Raw genomic sequence first — 26,186 nt, forward strand, 5'->3', positions numbered from 1 at the left:
GGAAAGGGTTGAGGATGGTCAGCGTCCCGCCGGGTGTGCCCGACTGGTTAACTTTTCGCCGGCTAGCTGCCCCATCCCGCGGGTGATGTTCCTGTTCACGCGTTGTGGATGTGTGCAAGGACGCCACTGTTAGGTGACGACTTCTCTACGACTGGTCTCGAGATGTGGATGACGGAGGGTCTATAAAGTGATTCAGAAGTCTTGAGCGATGACCACGCTCTTTCAGACTTGATTTCATGTGTTATTGCTGCTACAAAGCTCTTCTCTCTCATTGCTTGTAAAATGTTTCGGATCTGAAATCCTCCGCAACCTATACGACACAAGGCAAGTAGAAGAGACTCGCTTTGAAACACCCCCCAAAGTATTACGATGCCTCTCGTAGAACCACCTGTGTCCGACGCCCCTCCCACCATCAACGGTGTCCAGCTACACGTCAACGATGACCCCCTCTCCGCCAACGAAGTCGAGCACCTCATTCGATCCCACCTCAAAGAAGACTTGGACCTCCGCCAACGATAACGCCAACACGGCTATCTCCTGATCAAGAGCCTCATCCCCCCTGAAGACGTCCTCTCCGTACGCAAATCCTACTTCAAATCCCTCGCGCCATTGGGCGTGCGGAACGCTCCGAGATCTTCACAGAAGCAACCGTCAAAGCACACACGGAAGACTGGTAGGCCAGCTCTAAGGACGGCGCGGCCCAGGGCTGCGGCAACCACCTGTTCCTCCGCAACTTCGTCGCCGAGGCCACCGGCTGGGGCGACGAAGCCACCCTGAAGGTGAAGTGTAAGCCCCTCCGAAACAACACAACGGACAACAATGCCATTGGCGTGCACTACGACCAGTCCTTCAGGCGGTATGGCGAGCCGACGTCCATGACGGTGTGGGTGTTGTGGCATCTCTTTTGGGGACTTCATAGTTGTCCCGGAAAACGTTAGACAATCCTCTCTCATTTCTATGAGTCGTCACCAAACCCCTTCGGCATCATAAATATCCACGTCTGTCAACGTGGGGTTATGTTTCTACATCTACTGTGCTGACGTCAATATCTTAGTTAATCCGCGACCCGCTTAAGGCTTCCGACGAATAGGCCATCGTGCGGGTTCTGGGAAATATAGGCCTTGCGGGCTTCGTCATGTTCTCTTCCGTCATGGAAACGATGGTGTCGGAGGTCGGCGAGTCGTTCTGGAAAGTAATCAACAGGAACCTCTTCAACGGCCGGCCCAAGAACGCATTCGGCTCAACATCAATGCACCTATGCTTCACCAACTAGGAGAAGCCCATCGCAGAGCCGACATCAAGGGGCCTTCAGGACATGCAATTTGTGAAAATAGAGTCCGTCGTTTCCATCCGCAAGGCCGGGTACTGGACCGTTATGTCCAAGTCGTCCGCACGCTCCGCAACGAGTACGTCGACAAGTTCCGCGCGCAGCACTCCTGCAACCACGAAACGGACGGGCTCAACGGGCTCTACGGGGCGCACCTTACTTCGATCAAGTCCTAGGACGAGCTAAGGAATTACAACTCGGGGAACGTGGTAATCAGGGCACACGGTAACTGGGTAGCGAGGGTCGCCTGCATCGCTTTCCTCTCCTGGGGTATCCAGCGGGGTGACTTCAGGTTTGAAAGTATTATTGTCTGCCCCCAGAAGGTCTGTTGGAAATGTGTCGAGAAGTTTTCGCCTTGCGTGTATATCTACTAGAAGTTGCTTTCTCCTTTTGTCTGGTTACCTAGGTAAGTAGTATGGAAAAGCAAAAACGCAAGAGGATTCATCAAACCAAATAGACACTCTTTATACGAACACAGTGCCACTTAGTCTTCTCTCAAAATTAAGGACGGAATTTTATAAGTGTGCATTGTGCAAAACCACCTATAATTATCAGGGCTCAGGGCAGATTAGTAAATTGCAACAGCATCTGCATAAACAAGGAGAAAAGTAGCATCATTAGCTTTGGAGACGTGAGTGACACAATATGCTCCTAGCGTTGTCTTTAGCCTGGAACTTGACAGGATACATTTTCCATTTACCTCAATCATTTTCATCAATGGTACGGGATATCTGCAAAGCAGTGGCAGACGATTCGGTTTTCCGGGCTTCGATTTCTCGGGCCACGACTTTTACACAATCTTATTGACAATGTTGCTTTTCGGCTTCTGCATCTTATTGGGTATCTACAGCGAGCAATAAGACGAGTTGAGACATAAAAACTGATAACGAAGTTTTGGTCGTTAAAATGACCCTCAGGTTGGCAAACAATATGTTGAGACCCCACGTCTCTCACGCCTTTCGAATTATTGCCCCTGTGCACGCAGTATCGCAGACAGCAAAAGTTCATTGGTAACAAAATGACGAATAGAGATGAAGAGAGCCCCATCCGCGAAGGCAGAAAGGGCCTCTTCAACTGCTTGCCTCAATCAAACCGAAGAAGACTGCGATTCGTCAGCATACCAACCACGAGACACATGCTCTAGCATTCTTTGTTTGTTCAACTCATTCAATATAATCTCCTCCGAAGCCAACAGAATTCAAAACCTTCAGACTTGGAGGGCAAGGCAACTTCAAGATCACTCCAGTCGATTCAGTCAAGTGAATACATCGCTGCATGCGTCTAGATATTGAGATGTAATGTCTTGAACATTGTAAACGGAAAATACGATAGTAGATCATGGTGACTATAGGAAGTTGGTGAGTAAGTCCAAGTCTAGTGACGGAAGTTATTTGGGTGCAGATATCCCATCGATTGTGAGTTCACTGCGAGATAATTCATAGAAAGGTTACTTCGCCTGAAAGTAATATGCATTGCGCTAGATTCGAAATTTTTGTAACCGGACAGGATGGATGGCTAACTTGTTTCTAGTCTTGAAGCTATAGTGCATATATGTGATGCAGCGGAAAGCCCACCAAACCTCTGCTTTTAATTCATTCTCGTCGCCTGCGTGAGACATTCATCAACTCGACCCCCGTTTTCTTCCTGAGCGGAATTCGACGAATACAGCGCCAACTTCCAACAGCCGGTAATGAGGCCCAATCACCCTTCAAATCTGACTGCTAGCGGTCTTTAATACTTCGAGTATCAACAGATTGTCGCTGTCCAGTGTCGACTAACTATTGACTCTTGGGAGTATTCTCTAAGCAGACCCTGCTTATCAGTGTAAGAACGAGACCACCACGATGAAGCGAGAAAAGAAGACTATTTTCATCTGTGCCACTCCTCTGTTAGTGCACAGCTCTAGAGATAATCTGCGATTCCACATCTCACATCTCATACCTCATAGGTTCAGCTCAGTCGTTGCTACAATCACAATGGCTTCGGGTCATGCTCTCGCGATCAAAAGACCATGACCAACAGAATGGCACTGATTGGCAGGTCTTTAACGGACTGCGGGGGGTTCTTAGGTAAACAGTTCCCTGGTGCCCAGCTAGTCCCCATCGGGAGTGGTGTATCTGCACATACCTAATCTTGGTACCCAGCGGCCAGATCTGCTTTTTGGTGCAATTCGTCCCAATTACAATGCTGCGTTCAATGTTTAAATGATCGAGCAAAAGAGCTATTTTGGACGCAAGAATACCTTTTCGAAACAGCTGATACACACACGCACTGCCTGTCTACCTCCACAGTCATAGTAACTATTCCATTGGGTCGTCCGACAGAAAAAGACATACCAAAGGGATGAAATCGCACTACTTCATACAGGCGGTTCCCAAGACCTAAGCAGCCAAGGTGCGGTGCAAAGCCAAGGAGCCAGGGCCACGTCAAGTGACGCATCCCTAAACTCGCACCGGGCGGTCTGGGGTCTGGGCGCCGTTCAGGGCATGACACCTGGCCTCGTCACAGCGAGAGAGACGCAGAGATTGCAGCCTAGACAAGCAGACAAAGACACAAGGGCAACGCAGCTGAGCAGGAGGCGTGGTTGAATCTGACTTATCCGTTATCTGGTGCTGTCGGCTATCTCTGTCTAGCGCGGCCTAGGTCTCGGAATAGAGCGGGAGTAGTGAGCCCCCATGGGGTAAGCGGGAGTGCCCATCACTGGGTGGTGTACGATGCGACAATGGGAAGAACCGGGTACTGGATATGCAGTGACGTTCGTTTGGCGGTGTTCAGTGTCTGTAATGCGGGAAAACGGTTTAATATTGGGGCCAGGGGGGAATGTGTTCATTGCCGGTACTTTGTGTTGGCGATTGGTGTTTATCCTCGGCGCGAAGAGGGAACGGAGGGGTTGTTAGCGGTGATGCACACCAAAGTTATCGTCGTCAGCCAAGTCCAGCATATGGGCGTGACTGACAGAGGGGAAGAGAGTCATGATGAGTTGGCTGCGAAGAACATGAGCACTTGTAAAAGTCGGCATCGTCTGAAGTATCTGACTTGTGCCGTCTTCCGGGAGCCTCGACATCGGCGTCCGAGGTTTGCGGTACAAACATTGAAGATTGGGTTTACGAGCATTGAGTACCTACAAAGTTCCCCCACCGGCAGAGTCCTCTGTCCACCCAGGAGCCACTCCTCGGCCCCGGCAGGCCTATTCGAAACCACCCGGTCAAGAACACTGGGCTGGGTGAATGCCATGGACGGTGATGGTGATGCTGAGTTCTGGCTGTGTGACTTGCTTCCGCATTTGGCCGAAGCAAGGTCCCGCCCCGCTCCCCTAAAAATTTCTAGATCCCGAAGACGGCCAGCTGGGCCAGGTCTTGTTCCGCCCCCTGAGGCTTTGGGTCCCTGCCGCACCCGGTCTCCCTCAAGGATGTAGACAACAGCGGCTGAATGTAACTGCATGCGTGATTTAGGTGTGATGATACCTTGCATCATTGTGTCCCCCATTGCCTTTTCAGCGGATGTGCCTTGCAACTTGTACCTGCGAAAGTACTTACATCGGTACCTACCCGTGCAAGATTGAGCTCGTGTGATTCCATCTCCATTGTCTTATTCTCATAACTCCATCCTCTTACGATTCCAATCAAACAAGACACCACATCAAATCATACCGACACAATAGACAATCACAAAGGGACCCGTAATTTAACCGTATCGACACATTACAGTAGGAAACCAAAACGTCAAAAGGCAAAAGGGGCCCACGATGAACTGCCCTTCGCGCAACGACGACATCACGCTGGAGCACCCGGACTGGAACCAGAACCCGCCCTTCCTCGCCGCCGATCTCACCACCTGCGAAGACCTGAACGGCATCGCCAACGCACGCGAGCAGCGCAGAGCCCGGGGCGGCGCCGGCGATGGATTCGACGGCCGGGGTGACGACATGAATTACCAGACGTTGCCGCGTCTGCAGCCTGATCGAAGGCTCCGCGTTTCGGGAGGGTGGAAACACGGTGAGTTTCTTTTTATTGCTGTAGAAATCGTCAGTCTGTGGTAGCTGTGGTGATTGTTGTGCAGAGGAGGTCGATATCACCGGGACCGACGACTTCAAGGTCCTCTCTCCCACTTCCCATCTCCCACCTCTTACCTCCCACCTCTCACCTGACTCACCGCTCTCGGTGTGCATGCGGCATCCGCTGGCATCACCAATGACAGTCAACCACCACCACCATCTCATATAACACTGACCAGCACCCGCTAACGCACCCCAGGTTTCCATCCCCGAAACAAAAAGGTGCATGGTGGTGATGACCATACGCCTCTCCTCCGGGCCTCTGCGCCCGCCCGCTCCGCCCTCTGGGGCTGGGTGAGCTGGATCATGTCCGTCTTCGGCTGCGCGGCCATCATCTCTGCCCTCAAGAGTCCCGAGGCTGCCGCGTCGTTCCTCGTCGCATCCAAAGAAACCGCTAATTGTAAGTTATTTCAAGCACAATCTCGCTCATCAGCTCTCGCAGAATATGCAACCAACTGTATCAACACCACACATCCCATCTCATCCCACACTGCCTCGTCCTACCACGGCTCACCTCACCCCGTCTTATTCATGACCATTGCTGCGCCTCTTTGATTTCCTACGCGCCCATCGCAACACATTATAAGCTGACATCAACACCACAAAGCCATCACTAAACGCCCCGCCCGCGTCACCCGCAGCTCAACCTGCCCGACTGGCGGCCTCGGCGACGAAGCAGCTTACAACACCCCCCTCCACGTCGGCGCCCTATTCATCATCCTCGCAACCTCCTTCCTCGCCTGCGCCTTCCCGCTCATCGCAAAGAGCGTTCCCGGCGTCCGCATCCCCCGCCCCTTCTTCTTCGCCGTCCGCCACTTTGGCACCGGTGTCCTCCTCGCCACCGCCTTCGTCCACCTCTTACCCACCGCCTTCAATCTCCTCGGGAACCCATGCCTCAGCTCCTTCTGGGTCGAGGACTACCCCGCCATGCCGGGCGCCATCGCCCTGGCTGGCATCTTCCTCGTCACCATGATCGAGATGGTCTTCTCCCCCGCCCGCCAGATGAGCTGCATCCCCGACGACGCCGTCCTCTCCCCGCACCGGCCCGGCTCCGCCAACGAAGACGACCGCCGTGACCGGGGTAGCTTCGCGCAGGAGATGGCCCCGAGCCGCGGCTCGACTGGTAACCTCGGCCGGACACTCTCGCTCATCGCACGGGAGAACGGCGACGAAAACGAGCAGCAGTGGCGCACGCAGGCCGGCGAGAAGCGCGTCATCATAGACGAGGAGAGCCGCACCATGCAGGTCAACCCGAGCGGCGCCGTGATCCTCACCCCGGCGCAACAGCACCAAAAGGACATCCTCCAATGCATGATGCTCGAGGTCGGCATCCTCTTCCACTCCGTCTTCATCGGCATGACCCTCAGCGTCTCCGTCGGCCACGAGTTCGTCATCCTCCTCATCGCCATCGCCTTCCACCAGACCTTTGAAGGCCTTGCCCTCGGCTCCCGCATCGCAAACATTGACTGGCCCCGCGGCAGTCTCCAGCCGTGGATGATGGCTCTGGCCTACGGCTGCACCACGCCCATCGGCCAGGCCATCGGCCTCGCGACCCACCGCCTCTACAGCCCGAACTCGGAGTTTGGGCTCATCCTCGTCGGCACCATGAACGCCCTCTCGTCGGGTCTGCTCGTCTTTGCTGCGCTGATTGAGCTTTTGGCGGAGGACTTCTTGTCGGATGAGAGCTGGCGCGTCCTGCGGGGCTCGAAGCGCGTTTGGGCTTGCGTGCTCGTCTTCTTTGGCGCTTTTGGCATGAGTCTTGTCGGAGCGTGGGCTTAGGCCCCCTTTACGCCTGGAAAGACGCGGTGAGGTGTCTTATTGGCATTTTGAATGGCGATGCTGTGTGTGAGAGGGTCGTGTGAGCTGATCTCTCACCTTGTTGCGTTGGATATCAACCTCTCATTCACCAGGCCGGGGTGTCTGCGCATTTGCCGACCTCTGTCGCTGGCTCGAGTCGTTGTTTGATATCAGGCGGTTTCGTTCGTTGAAAGAGCCATAGTTTGAAGAAGCTACTGGCCAGAGTGCGTTGTTTTGGGTTATGCTTGGCACACATGAAGCTGTCCATTCGTTCACAGTAAGGTAGTATTAGTGCGAGGAATCCGATCAGAGAAAATTTAGAAAAGAAAGTTGGGTATTAAACACTTCCCTTCCCCCCGCGTGATGAAAGCAAATGATCCTCCAGCGCCGTCTATTTCGAGTCTCTATGATCGCCCTCCAACACTCTCACTAGAATGCCATCGCGTCCATCACCAACCCCCCATTCATTGCACCCTCCAATGTCCCTCTCAACTGACAACCGTACAATTGCTCGATAAAGTCGACTCGCTCACCGTCGGACTCGGCGCAACCCCACTATCATAGCTCCTCTGCCTCCGCGCCCTCTTCCCCCTCGTCTCGAACCCAGCCGGCAACGGCACGCCTCCCACAACGTCCACCCCACCGCCACCACCACGGGAAGCAGCAGCAGCAGCATCAGTAGCCGTAGTGACAGCGTGCCACGCCCGCGTCTCCTCCGCAAGTCGAGCCTCCTGCTCATGCCGTTCCCTCTCCTCCTGGAACCGCAGGCCCAACGCCTCCTCCGTCGGGCTGAGATAGGGAAACCTCTGCTTGTGTGGCGGCGGCGGCGGCGGCGGCGGCGTAATGGGCATGGACTTTGGCTCGAAGCCGGTCCATCCCGTCGCGGTATCGCGGGCCATAATCATGGCCGTGTGTGCGGCGCAGCATACCGATCCCGGCCCCGCTCCGACTCGGACTCTGCCTCCTCCTCCTTCTTCTCCTTCTTTTTCTTCTTCTTCCACTCCACCGGTCCCAACTCCGCGCCGCGGGGAGGGACATCCGGGCACCACACACGCGTGCTCGGCATCGCAAAACGTCCCCGTCGACCTCGCCGCACCGTGGCACTCAGGAGCCCGACAGGCATGGCCAGCGCAGAATTGGCTCGCCGAGACAAGGAGCGGGTCCTCGGCGCGCGGGGACGGGCATGAAGGGTACAGGCACGCGTGGAGGGCGCAGCGGCGGCTGGCGGGTTTCGAGGGATGGGCGCAGTCTGGGCTGCTTGCGCACTTGTGCGCCACGCAGAAGCGCGGTTGCTGTGCGGAGGACGGTTTGGAGGGGTTCGCGAGGTCGGCAGCTGGTTGGGGGCAGGTTTGGAGGTGGCAGGTGTCTACAACCCCCCCCCGGAGCAGAGAGGTTATTTGTTAGCGGGGTTTTGTTTTCCATTGACAAAAGCAGGTCTGAAGGCTTTTGGAGAGATGGGAATAGTTGATCTTACTTACGGCTGGAGCAGTAGAGGCGCAATGCGTCGTTTGCGTTGTCTTTTTGCGCGCGGCAGGGCGGATATGTGCACTCGTGCTGGGGGCAAAAGGGGACGCCGCCGCTGACGACGGCCACGCAGCCTGGTGCCTTGCAGGATGTCGGTAAGTCTGGGACGCGGCCATGTCAGCATGTCATCGGTACTGTAGGTCTCTCCAGAGGGAACTGACGGAACCAGCAAGCATCCTCGTGTGTTCCGCCGGGCGAGACGACCCTCGGGGACTTGCAGCCTTCGGTCTTGCAGAGCCGGTGGTCTCGGCACCAGTTACCGCCATCGATGACGCTGTTGCAGTCCGTTTCGATGCAGCTGTGGCCTGGGCAGTAGAGGCCGTTGGCGACGCGGGGGTGGCCGCAGGCGGGGATGAGGCAGAGCGGCGTGTGGAAGACGCACATTTGGGAGCTGGCGGCGCGCTTGTTATGGCAGCCATAGGATGAGCATGTGTCTGGTTAGTCCGCCAAGAGAAGGCGGTATCAGCATGGCGGCGCATGTTTGCGTGTGTCGTGTAGGGAGGCGGGACTTACGGCTTTGGCAGTATGGCCAGTCCTGGTTTGCGTCGGCAAAGATGCGTTGGTGGGAACAGCCCTGGGTATGACATCGGCTGTCTGGTTTGCAGACGGAGAGGGTGAGTCTCAATACGGGATGGATATGGAGATGCAAAAATAAAAACAAGACAAGATACGACGTACGATCTTCGCAGTACTTGGATGGACCGGACTGTTTGGGGTTCGTGCACATCTTCTCGCCTGTGCGAGACCGGCAGGCATCTAGAGCACAATGTCAGACTGATTTCTCGCGTTGGGCTGTGATGGGTCAGAGCTAACGGGTTTTACAGAATATGGAGAGGACGCGCCTGGTTTTGACCGGGCCCTCGCATCTCAAGACCTTGTGTACACAGCCGGAATAGGCGCAATGCGGCCGGGGCGGCGGAGGCGTAGGCTGTTTGGCGCGGCAGCTGAAGAACATTGTGATTTGCAACTGTGTAATTGTAATGATGATTGTAGGACAGGTTGCGATTTTGATCACGAGAGATAGTCGGAAGGGTTTTGGCCGCGCTCAAGAATGGGTTTCTACCATGATTGACACTGCTTGGGCATTCCCGGTGGCTTGAAATAGGAAGGCTTAGGAGAGGATGGGACAGATAGACATCAGGCTGGCGACCGCATCGTTGGAATAGCCGTTGCTTCCTGAGTTGCTAGGATGAGTACCTTCTGCATTCAAGAGAACATTCCATTTTTCAAGATGTCTGGTACTGTGATTGGGGAATCATTGTTCGATCTGGATGATGTCCGAGACCATGGTTCGTGAGAGACTGATACAAGACACACCTTGTAAAGGTGGAGGGGTGGCATCTTTCAAGAGAGACTGACAGAAGGAAAGCATTAGACTGCAATGAGATAGGTAGGTCCTCTAAAGGGCCAAAAGAGGGCAAGACACTTCTTCTCAATGGGTATTATTGCCGCTCTTGTCAGACAGCCGGGCAGTACTTGAGATGACCCTTGACAGGTAATGAAGAGATCGCAGGCCCGCTGCCACACCAAGAGGGCATCCCTCAGCCATGATTCATCGAGATGTACACATCAAAGAATGCGATCTGAAATTACCGATTCTTGCATTGTTAGACTGTCCGTGACGGACAAGAGAATTCTACTGGGAACATCGGGTCTAGGAGCCTGATGCAGGCATCCGGACCGGAGATCCGTGAGTGATCTCTGAGAGTCGCAAAGACATCGGCTCCTACTGAGCAAGAAGAGTATGAGTCCACTTTCATAATGAAGTAGAAGCTTGGGCGGCAGCTGGTCTCATGGAGCATCCGCATGTTGGATGAAGCTTGTGTTGAGGCCGTGGTGGTGATTGGGGAGAGAATCAATCTCGAGGCACGTACCTTAAGGCACGTGAATCAGAGGGGCCAAAATCAGGGAAAGGGTGTTTGCCCCGCCAGCCACGCTGCTGCAGGTCCACATCGGTACGTATCTACGACTACCCCCAAAACGGCTAGAGACAACAGCCACCATAGCCCAACGCGCGTTGAGCTGCACCTTGACGGCCCCTGCATTGCAACGTGCCCCCCGTCCTCACCAGCCACATTGCCACACCCATCGCGAAATCAAGTTTCCCATCCCCGGCAGGCGGCTGGGACGGAGATCGTCGCCAGCACCAACCAGTCGCCATTCGTTGGCTCCCCCTCGTCATCAGGGTCCCCGAAGGACTTGACGACCTTGCAGATTGGAAAACGAGTCACTGCCACCACCAGCGTCATTCGGTCTTTCTTGTTTTTGTCTCCCAGGTCTACGCATACCCGGCGTGCGTCTGTCGTTATTCCTCTCCTATTGCACATGCGAGACAGCTTCAACCACGTCCTCCCGCGACAATTACCAAAACACCGCATCGCTCCGTCTTTGATCGCGAACAATGCCTTCGAACCGGCTTTGACGCTTGTACAATATCTACTGCGGAATTGAATCATCTTGCGACAACCACTCACTCACACAATGGCCGACGAGGAACATGGCATCCCGCGCCCAGCGCAAACATACCAGACTCCCGACTGGGAGACTCCCACGGCCAACAAGCGTCGCTCATTCTTTGATCGCTTCGCTCCAGCGACAGCTAGCCACCAGCGCAACGATGGCACCACCACAGCCGCAACTGACTACGAATTCGCAAAAGAGGACACCGCCCAACTCTCGGATAATCAAACCCATACAGCAGCACCAGTTGCCGGCGCAGCGGCTGGCGCAGCGGCCGCTACGGCAACGACTGCGCCAAAGACCCGTCCCTCCCTGGCAGCCCGTTTTGACGCTCTACTCCCGCCGCAAAGGACCTACTTTGGCCTCTCCCGAAAGCGTTTCCTCCTCTTCGTCGTCTTGCCGCTGGCAGTCCTATTCCTGCTCATCCTCCCCCTCGCCCTCGGCCTGGGTCTCTCCAAACGGGGCGGTGGAAAGCAAGACCTGCCCCTTCCGACCAACCAAGAGGTTCACACCGGTGACCTCACATACTACGACCCCGGTCTGGGCGCCTGCGGAAAGACGAGCAGCGACAGCGACATGATCGTTGCGGTCTCACATTACGTGTGGGACGATGTACAGAGCGGCGGCAATCCAAACAGCAACCCTCTCTGCGGCAAGAAAATTCGTGTGAGGCGCGACGGCGAGGGTTCGGTGGATGTCACTGTTGTAGATCGCTGTACCGGCTGCGAGCCGACCGACCTTGATTTGAGTCCCGCCGTGTTCAATCGATTGGCCAATAAAGACGAGGGCAGAGTCACGGGCACATGGAGTTGGCTGGACTAAGCAGAGTTGGTCGGGTGACTGAATCACGATGGGAGCTAGGTAGCCATGGAATACTGCGCAGGGGGGCATCCCATCCCGCCGGCCGGGAACGTGACGAGATATGCGAATACCACGACTACGAGCCGAAGATGGAAAGATGTTACGCGTTGTTTGGAATTGCTTCGATACCCTGTTTTTTCTGTTATTCATGCCTGGTATAGATACCAATGCCCGTGAGGCACACGAATACGAATACTTCTCACAAGCGTCGCGAGCCCCTGGTACTGCGCAACGAATCGGTGGACATCGTTCCGTCCACTGACATCCAGCTGCGACGCACGGCGACTGCGCAACGATCTTGGCTACAGTATGTTATCTCAATAATATCTATTGAGCACAGATGCCTGGCCTTTATGGGTGCCGACCCTGCTACCATGTCTGTATGTACAATGTAACGCCGTGAAAGCAGTCCCAGGGTATTCCCAAACGCTCAACACGTACACGCCGGTAAGCCAAACCAACCAATCGCCCTAGCTTGTAGAAGAATCATCTACGTCGAGCTCGCACTTGTCCCATCCGCCTTATCATGACTCCGGTCTCGATCTTCCCACGCCAGCTGATAATGCCCTACGGTAAAGCCTGTCGCCCCGGACCTGATACGGCTCCGGCGCTGGTACTCCCAGTCAAACCGGCCTTGATCAACATCCAAAGGCGACAGTTGGGGCGCGGGACTTGATCCCATGCTGCTTCCCCCGTCCCCTACGCTATACTCCGCAATCGACGACATCCTCTTTTCGTTCTTCTCCTCCCGGACCGCCGAGCTCTCGGGCTCGTCGTCCTCGTGCTCCAAGATGTACCGCCTGCTCGCCGTCGACCTCAACGCGCGCGGCGGCTTCTGTAACTCGAGGTCGTTCGCGCCGAGCCACGTTCCAAATTCATCAAAGGAATGCCGACTCGAGACCGGTACCCCCGCCGGCGCCGCCCGGTGCCCACTTTGGACGGTGACGCCCGACGACAGGTTCGCGTCCTGCTTGGTCCGCGGGTTCGTCGTCTGTCTGTAGGGCGTCGGCAGCATGCCCGCCGTCTTGAGGTTGCGCAGCCAGGGGAACCACTCCCTCAGCAGCGGCCAGAGGAGCGGCAGGTTCGAGACGTACACGGCGACGCTCGCCTCGCGGATGTACCACAGCATGTAGTTGGGGCTATAGGGGTCGCTGAGGTTGAAGATCTTTGTCAAGAGCGCTGCGACGATGACGCAGACGCCGAGGCTGAAGACGAAGAGGAGGACGACCTTTTGCTTCCGGGGCACCTTCATGCGGAAGACGAGGGGCAGCGGGATCATGAGCATGAGCGTGTCGGAGGAGATGTTGAACCAGCCCTGGAGGATGGCGTAGTGCTGGTACGTCGTGCATTGGGGGTCTGGCGGGGGCATGGCCCAGTAGCCGCTAAAGGGCCGGCAGGCGGTGAACATTGTGATTTGCGTCGCGGTCCAGCCGACGGCGACGTACATTGCCAGCCAGCGGACGAGGCGCTGGGCGGCGAGGTTGAGGGTGAGGCGGGTGTAGAGGATCAGCACGCAGGCCTTGAGGACGTAGATGAGGTTGAGCATCGCCTGCTCTGACACGAGGACGATCTTGGAGCCGGTTATGCGGTCTTGGATCTCGTCCGGGGTAAATGTTCCTGCTAGTTCGGGGGGGTAGAGATTGGAGCCGCCGCCTTCGGTGATGACGTTGAGGAGAGCTACGAGGATGGTGAAGAGGATCTGGCACGGAACTGGGGATTAGTTCTCTGTGGTTGTTTTGTCACGGGGGGAATCGTTTGGCGGCAGAACATACCGCGGCGAGGATCTGGAGATAGTCATCGACCTGGAAGTGGGAGACTCCTCCTAACCTTTTTGCTCTTCCATACCTAAGGTACCACGAGATATGTTAGCCCGACTGCTCTGCTGTTACTGACGAGGCACGTTCGACCAACATTCTCAGCAGGATGAAGGTCATCCCTATGGAGTAGTGTATCCAGCTTTGACGCTGAAGGCTGGCGGCGAAGCTCTCGTTGCCGGCTGCCATCGTGACTGAATGACTGATTTCGAGAGGCCCCGGCAGGCTTGTCCCAGGGGGAAAGATGTAGGGCGCCGACAATCCCGGGTAAGAATGGCTGATGAGGCTCGATTCAGAGTCTCATGACATTGTCCTCCACAACAATCACTGACTCTGCGAAAAAGTAATCACGAAGCTTTTTCGAGCCGAGGATATGAGGATGATGAGGACGAATGTGCTTCACAACGCAAGGGGGGGATATGGCACAGCGATATGGAGCATTCGCAGCGCAAAGGTGTTGATCAATGTCCGGCGGGATACTGACGCGGACTTTGAAGGTATCTAGCGTCCGTCCGCTCAATTGGCTTCAATTGACTTCAACAAAGCCGATGGGCTGATCTCTGACAGTTCGAAGGCTATGATGGCGCGGTTTGAGATTCAAGCCTCCCCCCCCCTCCCCCTTTGGCATGGCTGGCTCGACCATAAGCAGAGCCAGCGACTCGAGAGCGCGAGGGTCTTGCGAAAAAGCCAACTTTGCTAATCTCCTGGCGCGCCCCGGCCGACTGGATTTGCCGGCTGGGCTTCGTTGGAATGTTGATAAAGGTTCGAGATCTACTTAAGCCTCCCCTCATCCAGCCCCATCTAGCTCTAGAAAATGGGGAAGTCGGGACGGGCGGTGGCGCGCGGACGCCGGATGCGGCGATGCTAGACCGGACTAGATGGGCGTATTTCCGCTACTCTCGCGTAGATGGTGTTCTCCTCGACCAATCAGGGGCGAAAAAGGAGGGGAAAAAAGGAGGACGACTGAATCAGGCTCGCATTTTCAGTTGTTACGCTAGCCTTGCTAGCTGGTTGAGTTTGCCAGTTCTTGTTCCACAGCGACGGGCGGAGGAATTGGCCCCCCTTCTTTGTGGTGAACCGGAGGAGCGTGCCTCTCCGACGGCATGGTCGATCTAGACTTTGGGGGCGCGATTGGGGCGCATTGGTCGTCATCACGCCCGCCTTGCCGAACATTTGGATTTTCCGGCACTTCCATAATGAGTAAAGATGTCGAGAACCCTGATTCTGGTCCGAGTCCGCATCCGTATCTTTGGAACGCAGCTTGGTAGTCAGCCCGGCACTGCTCCGTGCCAAACGGCACCAAGGTGGCTAGACTCAATCTAGGCAATACAGGCACAGGTTCGGTTCACTGCCGACGAGGCATCCTTCATACGGATTTGCTCTTGTCCAAGTTGCCCTCCGCAGCCATTGCCGAGCCGGTGGGATGGTTCTCATAAACGAGGACAAGACGATTCAAATTGTTTGGGGATGCCCGAGATGCCCGAAATGATAATATCCTTTCATGTCCAGAAGATCTGATGACATCGTTTCTAGCGGCATGGACGGTTGATGTTACTCACGGTGGCCAATGTAAACACACATTGTTTCTTGGGATAAAGACACCTTGCCCACCGGTGCCTTCCCCGTGCCCGAGAAAGCGACCCCATCTGCACTTATGCTTACTAGAGAGTTGTACGGAGTGGGGTAGAATAGGCGCCCAGCAACTTTGGACTCGTTCCGAGCCTTCCATTCGGATCCCGATCCGGGACCCCGGTTCGCTTGACAATCAAGAAGGGAGCGGATGAAATCAAGATTGAGTTTACGTTTGAAGTCCCAGATTCAGATGTCCAGATAGGGAGCCCCACTCCCCAAAACCTCTCTGTCTTGGGCCCGGAACGGTCGCCGGCAACGAGGCCGATTCCCCGTGTAACCCGAGTCGGCCGCCGGTTCGCCTCCCAACCGGACCGATCCTCCTAATGACGTCTCCACGGATAATTCAAACAATCCGTTCGACTATCGGATATCTTTTCCATCGTTTTAGATATTGAGAGCTTCTGTACATGTGAGAGTTTTAGCGAGTTTATCGCACTCGTGAAGGAAGGGAGGGGGAGGGGGGCAAAGAACAGCATCAGTTCAACCCGCCAAGAACGTCTGATGTTTTGTCGTATTTGATGTGACCTGACAGACCTGGAAGGATGGCGTCGAGTTCTTCCAATGGTTCTCTGACTCGAACGGTTTGGACCGACGCCGGATAGCCGGTGGTGCCGCACGAGCAGCGGCATCGGTCTCAGTCCTGTTGGCCTTTGATGCCACATATCCAGACGCCGGCATATCTTCATACTTTTCCGGGAGATCCTGCATACCAAATCAAGTTGCTTTGCTCTATTCGCTATTTACTCCTCATGAAGACTTGAAGCCAACATCAGTTCCCCGAGGCTGACGGTATGAGCATTGCTCTGTGAGTCTACACTGAAGCTACGCGGGATCTGGCCCTGGTCCTCGTCACGCTGAATGAGAGTTGTATTATATCCATTCCATCTGCGCAGGTATTGCTCCGTAGACAGTCGAGGCCTTGAATAGTGCGAGGTAACATCTCCATGCGACATTACGAAATACCGTCGACGATTCAGAGGTCCAAGAAAGGCAACGTAATCACTTCGACGTTTGAATCTCGACCCGCTTCTCCACCAAGTCGACACGGGGTTCGGGGCACTTTCACCACGGATATGTAAGTCTCAAACATCCATCTTCACTAACAAGGCACAACGAGGACATGGATCGATCGCCATGATCGACGCAGACCGCACAACGGGCTGTGCCGTCTGGACTAATGACGGGAGCCCGTGGCCCCGGATGGCCAAGGCGCGAAACGCGTCTCGAAGTGTCCTCCTAGTCACGGCTTTTTTCCCCACTCAGCTACCAGTGTGGTGGCCTTGTTTTCCTTCCCCTTGCAGTCTGCACATTGTGTTTCCAAACTTCCTCTCATCTTTTTTCCTCCTCGATGTCGACCTATCCCCGCATTGACGGCAGCCGAATAACCATGGTCAACCACGTTACAACCCCTGAAACGGAGGCACACACCTCTTGACGGGCTCACCGGCATCTTCCCAGCCGGGGGTGGACAGCATTTGTTCTGTTACCTTCTTTTCTGCCTCGTATTTGTCCCCGCCTCCCCCTCCCCCATTCTCTGTGGAGTATTTTCTGCTCGACTGTTTGGATCTCTGCTCGTGTCAACGCCGTTAGTCGGTCCCGTCATCCGAGTTCAGGCAAAGAAGCCGTGGACTGAGCACTTTGACCTACCTGTCTTTGTTTGGCGCTTAGACGACAGAGTCAGGTGTACCTACCTGCCTGCTAACCTGCCACCCGGGTATTTGTTGAGGAGGGCTATCAAGAGGATCTGTTCGCCAGCCAGCCGCGCGCCGTCAGTCACTAAGGCGAGTTTGACGTGGACCGGCGGCTGCCGCGCTCGCATGTTTTTGGTTGATTTGCGGCAGCACACCTGTCGTTTCTCTGAATCTGTTCGTCTGACGTTGACGTGCAGACCTTGGCAAGCCACTAGACATTGATATCTGACCGCTTGCAGCATACATGTAATTTCCGCTTTAACCGTATTCGAAAAAAAGGAAGAAGGATCAGACTGTTTCAATGGCTATCAGATAGGTGGCTGAGTCGATTTCAATCGTGAAAGTCGTGGCCGCGTTTCTGCAAGATCTCCTAGTCTTGCTGATTGCGGGCTCTTGGTGTTTGTTTCACTAGAGAAGCAAGCATTCACAAGTGGGCTTCCCCTATGCCTCCTGGAACTCAACCGGTGGTCCGGATGGAATTAGGAGCTTCTCTTAAGTTGCGTTCTTGGTAGATGGGAGACGGCTAAGGTTTAGGACGACGACGATCGAGAGGCTTGGCGACTAATGGTTGAACGACCAGCGTAGTCTCATGCAAGCCCCTCATCTTCTTATTCAATCTGATCGTCAACTAGCAGCAAATATCCTGCTGACCCATCCCATTCTCGTCTCGAGAGCAGCCTTGGCGACATCCGACCCGACAGCCATGCCCAGTAGATCGAACCCGTGGAACCCGCCGCTCCAGACGTGCAAATCCGCCTGCACGCCGCTCTCCCACAGCTTCGTCGCATACGCCACGTTTTCCTCCCGAAAGGGCTCCGCAGTCCCGACATCGATATACGCCGGCGGCAGCCCAGAGAGCTCCGTAGCCCGCCCCGGCGCAACATAGGGGCTCACGTCCGCGTCCTCCACGCCCGCGTTGTCTCCCAGGACGCAAGCCCACGCGGCGTTGTTATCCAGCGCGTCAAACGCCGTGTCGTCCCGAAACTGCCTCTTGGCGACGCCCGTGTCCCGGTCGTCGAGCATCGGGTACACGAGCAGCTGCGCGCAGAGCTTCGGTCCGCCCGTGTCCCTCGCCCTCAGCGCCACGCCCGCCGCGAGCCCGCCGCCCGCCGAGGCGCCCGCGATCATGAGGCGCGCGGGATCGATGCCAAGCTCCTGTGCATGCTCGCTCGTCCAGAGGAGGCCGGCGTAGCAGTCGTCCTGCGGCGCGGGGGCCGGGTGCTCCGGGGCCAGGCGGTATTCTACGCTGACGACAACGGCGTCAAAGTCCTTTGCCATGCGCGCAAATGGCTGGATGCCCAGGAACGCGTCGCCGAGGACCATGCCGCCGCCATGGTAGAAGACGATGCCTGGACGTGGGCCGCTGGCCATCTTGGGGTTCCGGGATTGCAGGATGACGATGGGGATCTCGCCGCCGGGTCCGGGGATGGTACGGTCCTCTACTAGTAACTCCTTGTCGTTTCGTACGGCCGCTTGCATCGGTGCCATTGCGGTCGCCCGTATTTGCCGCCCGTGAACTATGTCATCCCGTGATCGCGGATAGGCCGTCGTGCGGCTCAGGGCCGGGATCAGCTGGGCGTCATAGGGCGGCCTGGGAAACAGGTTTTCCGAGGCCATTTGTGCTTGATGTGTTTTGAACTCGCTCTGCTACTCGTGAGCAATGACGGTAGGTCGTACTTGGTCGCTGCGTAAAGCTTCGTCGTAAGACCTTTTGTGCTATTGGACGTCTCGTGTTATGAGTGTCTTGGTCTTGGAGGTCAACGAGACGTGATTTTTATCTCCGTCAATGAAGGTATGGAATGTTGGGTGTCAAATCCTTGCCGAGGCCCATGACTTCGCGCTGAATCCTTCGTAGACACTGGTTCGCTTCTTCAGACCAGCAACCACCGGCTTGCTATAGCCGGGCGCTAAGTCCGACTTTGTCAAAATTACGCCAAATTGTCTCATCAACCGCGGAATTCCTCAGCAGTTTGTGGAGAGGGCCCTCGGCACAATGGACTCTAGGTTCCTCCGTCAATTCCACGAGGATGGCAAATCTACTACTACCCCGCAGCAGTTTTCAGAGGCTTGCCGGAACCCTTGCGGGTGATCTGCCAGAGCCTAATTAGTACGACGCCAACAGAGTGAGTGAGCCAAGCTAGAGGGCGAGTATTCGAACAACAGCGTATGGTGGCGCTTCATTCGTGTTTGACCCCAAGACTTTGTCATTGACATCCCCCGCTCGTGTTGGAAAAGGGATCGCTTTCGGGGATTCGGGGTGTACCTGTCCTACGAAGTGTTTTGCCCCGAGACCCCGGGTCAGGTCTAAATGGGTTAATATAGGCGGTCTTGAACAACCCAATCAACAATTTTTCGAATCAATATGAGTTATCGCAATGGCACTGGCTTTATTTAGTACTCAGAAGCGTCATGATTCTGTTAAAGACTGCAGAATGTAATGGGCTGTGAGATCGACGTTCCAGTTCTGCGTTTATTCTAGAGAGCGACCCGAAGATGAGCTGAACTTAGTTGCTTTGTGACGGCTCTAGTGTGAGGCACTGGCCGCAAAAGCTCAACTTGCACACGAACTTTCTTACTCATTCTCAAGCCTGAGCACAGGGACACCCTCGTGTCACCGTGAGTAAGCACACATCAGGAACACGCTAGTGCTGCATTGTTCGGCAATCGTATTCTTTTGGTGTTGAGGACAAGGAGTGCAGAATTCTTGTTGGCTCCGTCTGACGTGAGATTATATAGATATTCTGAGTACGATATATTTGCAGCCTTATGAGTGATCTTTTCTCGAAGGATCTCTAGAAGGATCTCTAGGAGGATTCCATGGCCTCAGCAAAGGACACAAGCTGGGCGGTGCGGCCAGTCCTCTAGGGTGAGTTTGATCATCCGGTCGTGGGATACACACTTTTCCAAACATAAGCTGGGCTGCACAACCTGGGACCGAGAGTCCTTAGATAGCAAGACCATCTACAGTCTAGGCTGGTTCGCGGTTGGTGATATCTGAAATTCAGCCTCACTATTAGTCCGCAGATACATGCCCCCCCATTCTTCCTGCAGCGACATCAGCTTGCCTCCTTGCCACCTTGCCACCTTGCCTTTTTGTTGCCATTCAGGGCAAGATTATGCACTTTGCACTCGGCTGGGATCATTTTCATTCGGGATCGCGGTCTCTGGAGCGATGTTAGGCCCGAGTCTCCGAAAATCAACAACATTGATGATCAGGCAAGGTATAAACATAAGATGGATGACAAGTGATCGCAAAGCAAGAGACCGGGCCGAGAATGACCAAAGTTCTAGACCTAATGGGACTTTTGGGAGACGGAGACGGGGGAGAGTCAACTTCCAGCACCTTGACGGCTCAGTTCCCCCTGACCTGATGCCAGGTAAGATTATGCGAACGTCCGTGAGCAGGTTTTGGAGGGCGGTTGGAGGCAAATCCGTTTATCGAGTAGGCTTGTCAAAGTTTTTAGCCTTCGCTGTCAGGTACGCAATGCCTCAGCCTCCCGAAGACGGCACGGACGGGAGAGATCGGAAGACCCAGTGCGTTATGATTTTGTTGCGATGAAGCAATGGAGGTTGAACAACCTTGTTTTCTTATTCAAAGAGGTATAGCCAACCGTGGTACCAAGACGCCTTTTGTTTAGTGAAACGGACTCATAACCTCTTTAGAAAGGCAAGTTGGCGGGTTGGCCAATCGGCTCACCTCGACACGCAGACTTTCAAACTCGGGCTCGATCTGGCCTGCGGCGTCAACTTGCTTGGTCTATGAGAGCGATGCTCTATCGATTTGAAGAACATTGACATCTTTACTGCGCAGAGTCATTGTAGTAGTGTGCTTTTAGGTCTAGGTTCGGCGCACGCCCGTCAAAGAACACCTGATATCCAGCGGGCCAACCGGCCGTCAGTGCAAAAGTCGCGATCTGACAATGTCCGTTCCCCGAGGCCATGCCAATTGTCAATGATTAGACTTCCATCAATGAGACTGTTTCTTCGGATCTCATACCATATTTCGACCGTGACAATCTTGGATATGAATTATCAGGCTGTTCATAGATTTTACGAGGTGCTTACCACTTTCTACGGGCTCACGTGGGACTGTAGACTGGTTGAGGAAGTAGGGGCGGATCGATCATTCGGTCTTTTTGTCATGGCCCTATATCATCGAATCAAATAAGTCCGGATTTCGCATAGGTTATGCATCCCGCCAATGACGAGCGCTGCCGTGCCACACCACCGCTGTAGAAGTAAAGGCTATCGAGCATGAAATTCAGAAACCAGTTGCCCAATACAGCGGCCCCGTCTGTGTTGTGGAATCCGCGGCCTGGTGATCGGCGATGCCCAATCGCCATCAGCCACGAGGGCTCACCGGCGGTGTTTTCTTCAGCTATGAGATTCTGTAAATGATCGCTGACCGAGATCTAAGCCCCGTCAGCACCTCGAGAACCCCAATCCTGTATATTGTTCTGAAGGATCGCGGCTGATGAGATGACATGTATCGCGGCATGTACTCCGTAAAACAGGGTCATCATCAAGCTTAAATGGCTCCCGTAAGCACTAAGGGAGTAAATATTTGTATAAATAGCAACCAATATAGGTAGGGTGGGGGGCAAGCATACATGTACGCAGTTCTTAATGTAGAAACGCATGCGGTATGTCAAAAGACTGAGCCACTCAACCAGTAGCAGAGCGTACCGCTTATTGCATGCGCTCGATGCCGACATGTCACCCTCCAATGCCCATTTGAGCCGCTTCATACAAACATCGATCGAGGAGAGACTCATGATCTCAAATATGGGGGCTCATGGACCAGGCCAGAACCAGGGATAATCCTGACCAGGGCGATATTAGATGACTAGTTGACATCAGCCTTCCTGTAGGGCCATAGGGCCCAACTCCACCACCGAAAATGGAAGGGACATCATGGACGCCCGATCCCAATCCTGGCACTACCTCTCTGCCTGGACATAATGGGATTAATTCCATGCAATGTTGAGGACCGGAGGCGTGAAGGATATCATGAAATGCCTGGAAATGGTACAAGGCCTCTATACTCACATGCCGTGAATTGCCATCTGAACCTAGATACTTTAAGCATCAATAGACGCTCTGAAGTGAGAGAGTATTAGCGATGATGAATAGCCTCAAGTCGTGTTTCGTTGACTATGGCTCCCAGGCTAATCCTTCTTCTGGCCCCCCTTTGCCGTGATGGAGGGTTGCATGGAGTTATGATGCAGTTTGAAGCCTACGAGACGGTTTCCGTTGAGGGTGGTCGGTAGACTTTCCCTATGCAATCCTGGAACCCAAGAGACGAACCCCGTATCCGTATCTGTTGTGATTGGCAGCAGACCAGCTGACCGGCTCCAGGCACACAATCCGAGCCTTGCGATCCTACTCCTAGCGTACGAAATTTTTTTTTTTCGGACGATGACTTCAACCCGCGACTCACGGTGGTGCGTTACAGCCGGTACGTACGCGGGATGCAGAGTGTCGGTCGATCGCCGTTATGGTCCATGTGCGCCTCACTATGTGCCTGCTGCTTACCGGCTTCCTAGCGCTCTTCCTCCTAGTCCGTTTTCTACGCTCTGCATGTTTCATTGGGTGCCATAATCCCCCCATTTCGATTGACGATGATGGCACAAGCAGACCGGGTATGTCGGACGGTCATCCCATCTTCCACAGGCTGTCACGGAGCTGCCTCAGAACGTCAAAACCTCTTTGACCGTCTGGTGCGTGATAGGCCGCATCCCATAGGAAGTGGCTCAATTGGGGGGCTTGCTCGCCATATTTTTTTCAACCAAACAACACCCCCCCCCCCCCCCCCCCCACCCCACATAAGGAGTAAAAAAAAAAAAAAGGGGGGGGGGGAGAAGACAAAAGGGAGGGGGGTGGAGCGCCGGGGGGGGGGGGGGGGGAGCGCCCGTGCGAGGAGCCCCCCCCCCCCCCCCCCCCCCCCCCCCTGTCCAGGTGGGGACTGTAGGAAAATCATAGCGGGTGGAGGAGTAGAAACAAGGGATGGTGCATGTATCCGCGCGGATGCGTGGCGGGCAGACCCTGTCGCTGAAACTCCTTCTCTAACTCTATCAACTTACACACAGATCCGAGTGGCGCCCGCCACGAAGAGCAACTTGACACGGCTGTGTTCTGTTCCCCGGGATGACCAGACAGTAAGACTCCTTGCAAGGACCACACGCCATCTTTCTTTCAGGTGTATCGGTAATCGCGTCGTCAGTGTTCCCAGCCGACATTTCCGACCAGGGCCTGGGTTGCACGACATCCTTGCTCTGTTTAACCCTCCGCCCCGCCCCTCCTCTTCAACGGCGGGTTGGGTCAACTTCATATGTCGAGGTCGTGTAAGGTGACAAGTCGATCTTTTGTTTTTTTTATGTACTTGCGTTCTTCTGCTTCTTTAATCTTCTTCGAGATCGGCCGTCGAGGCATTTGACCTGTTCTTTGCACGATTACCACATGCTGGCATGGCTTGAAACTAATTTCTCATCGCAATTGAGAGAAAGCCCCTTGAGAGGCATACAAAGCCCTCATTTTCATCTCACGTTCACGTCCCCAACATGTGGCTCCTCAAACTCACCACGATAGCGGCGGCGGCAGCAGCAGCAGCAGGAGGGCTCCAACTCGAGCCTCTCCTGCAGCCAGTTCAACTGGAAGAGAGGCAGCTTGCCGATGCAACGTCTTTCATTGCCGACTTGCCAACGGGACAGCAACAAGCTGACGCAACGTCGACGACGACAACATCAGCAACAGCGGCCGCTCCCACAACTCCTCCACCACCACCACCTCCCCCGCCGCCTCCCCCGCCAACCTCGACATCGACGACATCAACTACAACGTCGCCGCCGCCTCCACCGGCCCCCAAAACGATGTCGACTACATCGATATCAATTCCTCCAACCACCACTTTGGGAATCTCTACTTCCATAGCACCTCCCTCGTCACCGCCGCCTCCTCCAACAACAACATCAACAACGAAGCAAGCTCCGTCTACTACGCCAGCTCCACCGGTATTCTCTCCGCCTCCAGCACCTACTACAACGAACAGCCAGTCAAGGACGACATCGAAATCAATGCCAATCGCTCTGCCGGCTAGCACGAATGGTGCAGCTCCCCCGCAAGGATCAGTGCCCCAACAGCCCCCGGCCGAGAGACTCGTTGATCCCTCTCAAGGTGCTTTCATCGGCGGCGACCCAACGACTAACATTGATGTGCCGGTCACGTTCCTGTTCTTGCTGCTCTTCGCGGCTGGCGCGTACACGCACATTAGAATCTACCGGGCCAATGCCAAAAGAGGTCACAAGTTCCTGCTCTCGGATCTCATGTTTGATTTCTGCATGGTCAGAACCGTCACCTGTATCATGAGAATCGTCTGGGCGTTTGAAAAGGGTCGAGTGGTCATTCTTATTGCACTTATTGTCCAATTCGGAGGGTACGTATTGGCGTACATATCCCATCATTTCTGACTCTCTTGCTAATAAAATTACAGAGCTGTGGTGGTGATGGTGGTCAACATCATCTTTGCTCAAAGAATCGTTCGGTCAATCCATCCTCACTTTGGATGGCATCCCGCCTTCCGCGTCTTTATTCTCTTCTTCCTCTTCTCTGTACCGGCCGTGGTACTCTCAAACAGCACGTCGATTGGTGTTTCATTCTTCAAGATTGAGGACCAAGACCGCGTCCAAACGGCACTCAACGTTCTCAAAGCCGGCATCTCTTGGATCATGCTTCTTGCGATCCTACCAATCGTAATCGTTACCTTGGCCTCCGTCATCCCGGGACCCAGACCCGAGAGATTCGGTCAGGGTGATACGCACCAAAAGATTGCCGTTCTCTTCATCGGCGCCATACTGTTGATTGGTGGTCATGCGGTGCGTCTCGCCGCAACGATCATGGACGAAGTACCCAACACACCAAATAAGCTTTTCAGCAGAGAGGTATTCTACACCACTGGCTTCATGTTGGAAATCTTTGTCGTGGTCTTCTACGCCGTGGTCCGCGTCGATCTCTTGTTCCACGTCCCCAACGGATCCAAAGCCCCGGGCGACTACTCCAGGAAGCCGAAGCCCGGCGAAGAAGACTACGAGGCTGCCCTCCTCACCAGGGAAGAGATTGAAGACGAGCTGGCCGGCCTGGGCCACCCATACGAAATCGTCGACTCCTCCGGCCTAGGCCGCGATGGGTCCGGCCGCACCATTGTCGCCTTCAGCACAAGACGCATGAATGGCGAAAAGCCCGTGGTGCTACCACCCCGACCAGAAGCCTACAGCCGTGTCCGATCGATTCGCGGGTCTGTCCGGTCCATGCGTGGCTCCATGCGGTCAGCCGGCGGTGGCATCTCGCGGATGATGTCAGTGCGCCGGTCGGCCGCCCCGTATCTCCAAGAGGTGGACGTTGGTCAGCCAGAGTTTCGGGACAATCCTTTTCAGACGCCGCCGGTCAGTCACTACGGCGTAGCACAGCCACTCTTTATCCAGTCGCGATTCAGCCGGTACACGGATCCCGAGGACGCGAGAACACCCTTGCGGCCAGACAGCGAGGCGACGTCTGGCGAGATTCCGTTGAGTCTTGATCGGGAAGTCCTCGGCCCTTATGAGGGACGGCCTCTTGCTCGAAGGTCGTCCGTACAAAAGTTTACAGCACAGGAGCGAGAGGGAAATCCCTTGAAATAGAGAGGGGGTTCTGAGCGTTGAAGTTAGAAGGTGTATGTATGGGGATATCGGATGCTAAGTCGGGGTCAGCTTGGATGCTGGAATGGCAGGAGTATGATCAAATTCCAATACATACTTGCAAATTATTGTATATAGTAATCCAGGCTAGTGTACAAACCTTTGAGGTTAGCGCCGCTGGTTAGAAATTGTCTGCCAGCTTGCATAGGTCAGAGTGGTGGATCTGTTGGACTTGGGCACTCGGCGATCGAATTGGACTTGCATTATGTTCCGACAGCCTCTTAGAGACATGTTATATAGTAGACAATTCTCCAGCAATCTAAAATACTCGGCACCAAAAATGTGCGAGTCACATGA

The 26,186-nt window shown here is 54.8% G+C and overlaps 8 protein-coding genes across 8 annotated transcripts; 4 read left to right on the forward strand and 4 right to left on the reverse strand.

Annotated features, from left to right (window-relative positions):
- Window positions 1-369: 369 nt before the first annotated feature.
- CORC01_02201 (phytanoyl-CoA hydroxylase) lies at window positions 370-1,090 on the forward strand (the record flags this gene model as incomplete). Its single annotated transcript, XM_022613852.1, has 4 exons — window positions 370-462; window positions 547-615; window positions 678-881; window positions 1,055-1,090. The coding sequence occupies 4 exons, from the start codon at window positions 370-372 to the stop codon at window positions 1,088-1,090; spliced, it is 402 nt and encodes a 133-aa protein (XP_022479646.1).
- Window positions 1,091-5,072: 3,982 nt separating this feature from the next.
- On the forward strand, window positions 5,073-7,160 carry CORC01_02202 (ZIP Zinc transporter; the record flags this gene model as incomplete). The annotated part of the gene is made up of 3 exons (XM_022613853.1): window positions 5,073-5,322; window positions 5,581-5,781; window positions 5,989-7,160. The coding sequence occupies 3 exons, from the start codon at window positions 5,073-5,075 to the stop codon at window positions 7,158-7,160; spliced, it is 1,623 nt and encodes a 540-aa protein (XP_022479647.1).
- A 506-nt stretch (window positions 7,161-7,666) lies between these two features.
- Window positions 7,667-9,657, reverse strand: CORC01_02203 (uncharacterized protein; the record flags this gene model as incomplete). Its single annotated transcript, XM_022613854.1, has 6 exons — window positions 7,667-8,511; window positions 8,657-8,803; window positions 8,864-9,104; window positions 9,216-9,292; window positions 9,381-9,458; window positions 9,525-9,657. The coding sequence occupies 6 exons, from the start codon at window positions 9,655-9,657 to the stop codon at window positions 7,667-7,669; spliced, it is 1,521 nt and encodes a 506-aa protein (XP_022479648.1).
- A 1,526-nt stretch (window positions 9,658-11,183) lies between these two features.
- Window positions 11,184-11,984, forward strand: CORC01_02204 (uncharacterized protein; the record flags this gene model as incomplete). Its single annotated transcript, XM_022613855.1, has 1 exon — window positions 11,184-11,984. One exon carries the CDS (start codon window positions 11,184-11,186, stop codon window positions 11,982-11,984), a length of 801 nt encoding a protein of 266 aa, XP_022479649.1.
- A 529-nt stretch (window positions 11,985-12,513) lies between these two features.
- CORC01_02205 (uncharacterized protein) lies at window positions 12,514-14,026 on the reverse strand (the record flags this gene model as incomplete). Its single annotated transcript, XM_022613856.1, has 3 exons — window positions 12,514-13,722; window positions 13,796-13,868; window positions 13,935-14,026. The coding sequence occupies 3 exons, from the start codon at window positions 14,024-14,026 to the stop codon at window positions 12,514-12,516; spliced, it is 1,374 nt and encodes a 457-aa protein (XP_022479650.1).
- A 1,923-nt stretch (window positions 14,027-15,949) lies between these two features.
- On the reverse strand, window positions 15,950-17,288 carry CORC01_02206 (uncharacterized protein; the record flags this gene model as incomplete). Its single annotated transcript, XM_022613857.1, has 4 exons — window positions 15,950-16,171; window positions 16,285-16,387; window positions 16,898-17,017; window positions 17,161-17,288. 4 exons carry the CDS (start codon window positions 17,286-17,288, stop codon window positions 15,950-15,952), a joined length of 573 nt encoding a protein of 190 aa, XP_022479651.1.
- A 496-nt stretch (window positions 17,289-17,784) lies between these two features.
- CORC01_02207 (uncharacterized protein) lies at window positions 17,785-18,777 on the reverse strand (the record flags this gene model as incomplete). The annotated part of the gene is made up of 1 exon (XM_022613858.1): window positions 17,785-18,777. One exon carries the CDS (start codon window positions 18,775-18,777, stop codon window positions 17,785-17,787), a length of 993 nt encoding a protein of 330 aa, XP_022479652.1.
- A 4,943-nt stretch (window positions 18,778-23,720) lies between these two features.
- CORC01_02208 (uncharacterized protein) lies at window positions 23,721-25,832 on the forward strand (the record flags this gene model as incomplete). The annotated part of the gene is made up of 4 exons (XM_022613859.1): window positions 23,721-23,839; window positions 23,908-24,170; window positions 24,271-24,592; window positions 24,650-25,832. The coding sequence occupies 4 exons, from the start codon at window positions 23,721-23,723 to the stop codon at window positions 25,830-25,832; spliced, it is 1,887 nt and encodes a 628-aa protein (XP_022479653.1).
- Between the last annotated feature and the right edge of the window lie 354 nt (window positions 25,833-26,186).

Source organism: Colletotrichum orchidophilum (genome assembly GCF_001831195.1).
Source record: "Colletotrichum orchidophilum strain IMI 309357 chromosome Unknown Scaffold_12.1, whole genome shotgun sequence".
Taxonomy (NCBI): Eukaryota; Fungi; Ascomycota; class Sordariomycetes; order Glomerellales; family Glomerellaceae; genus Colletotrichum; species Colletotrichum orchidophilum.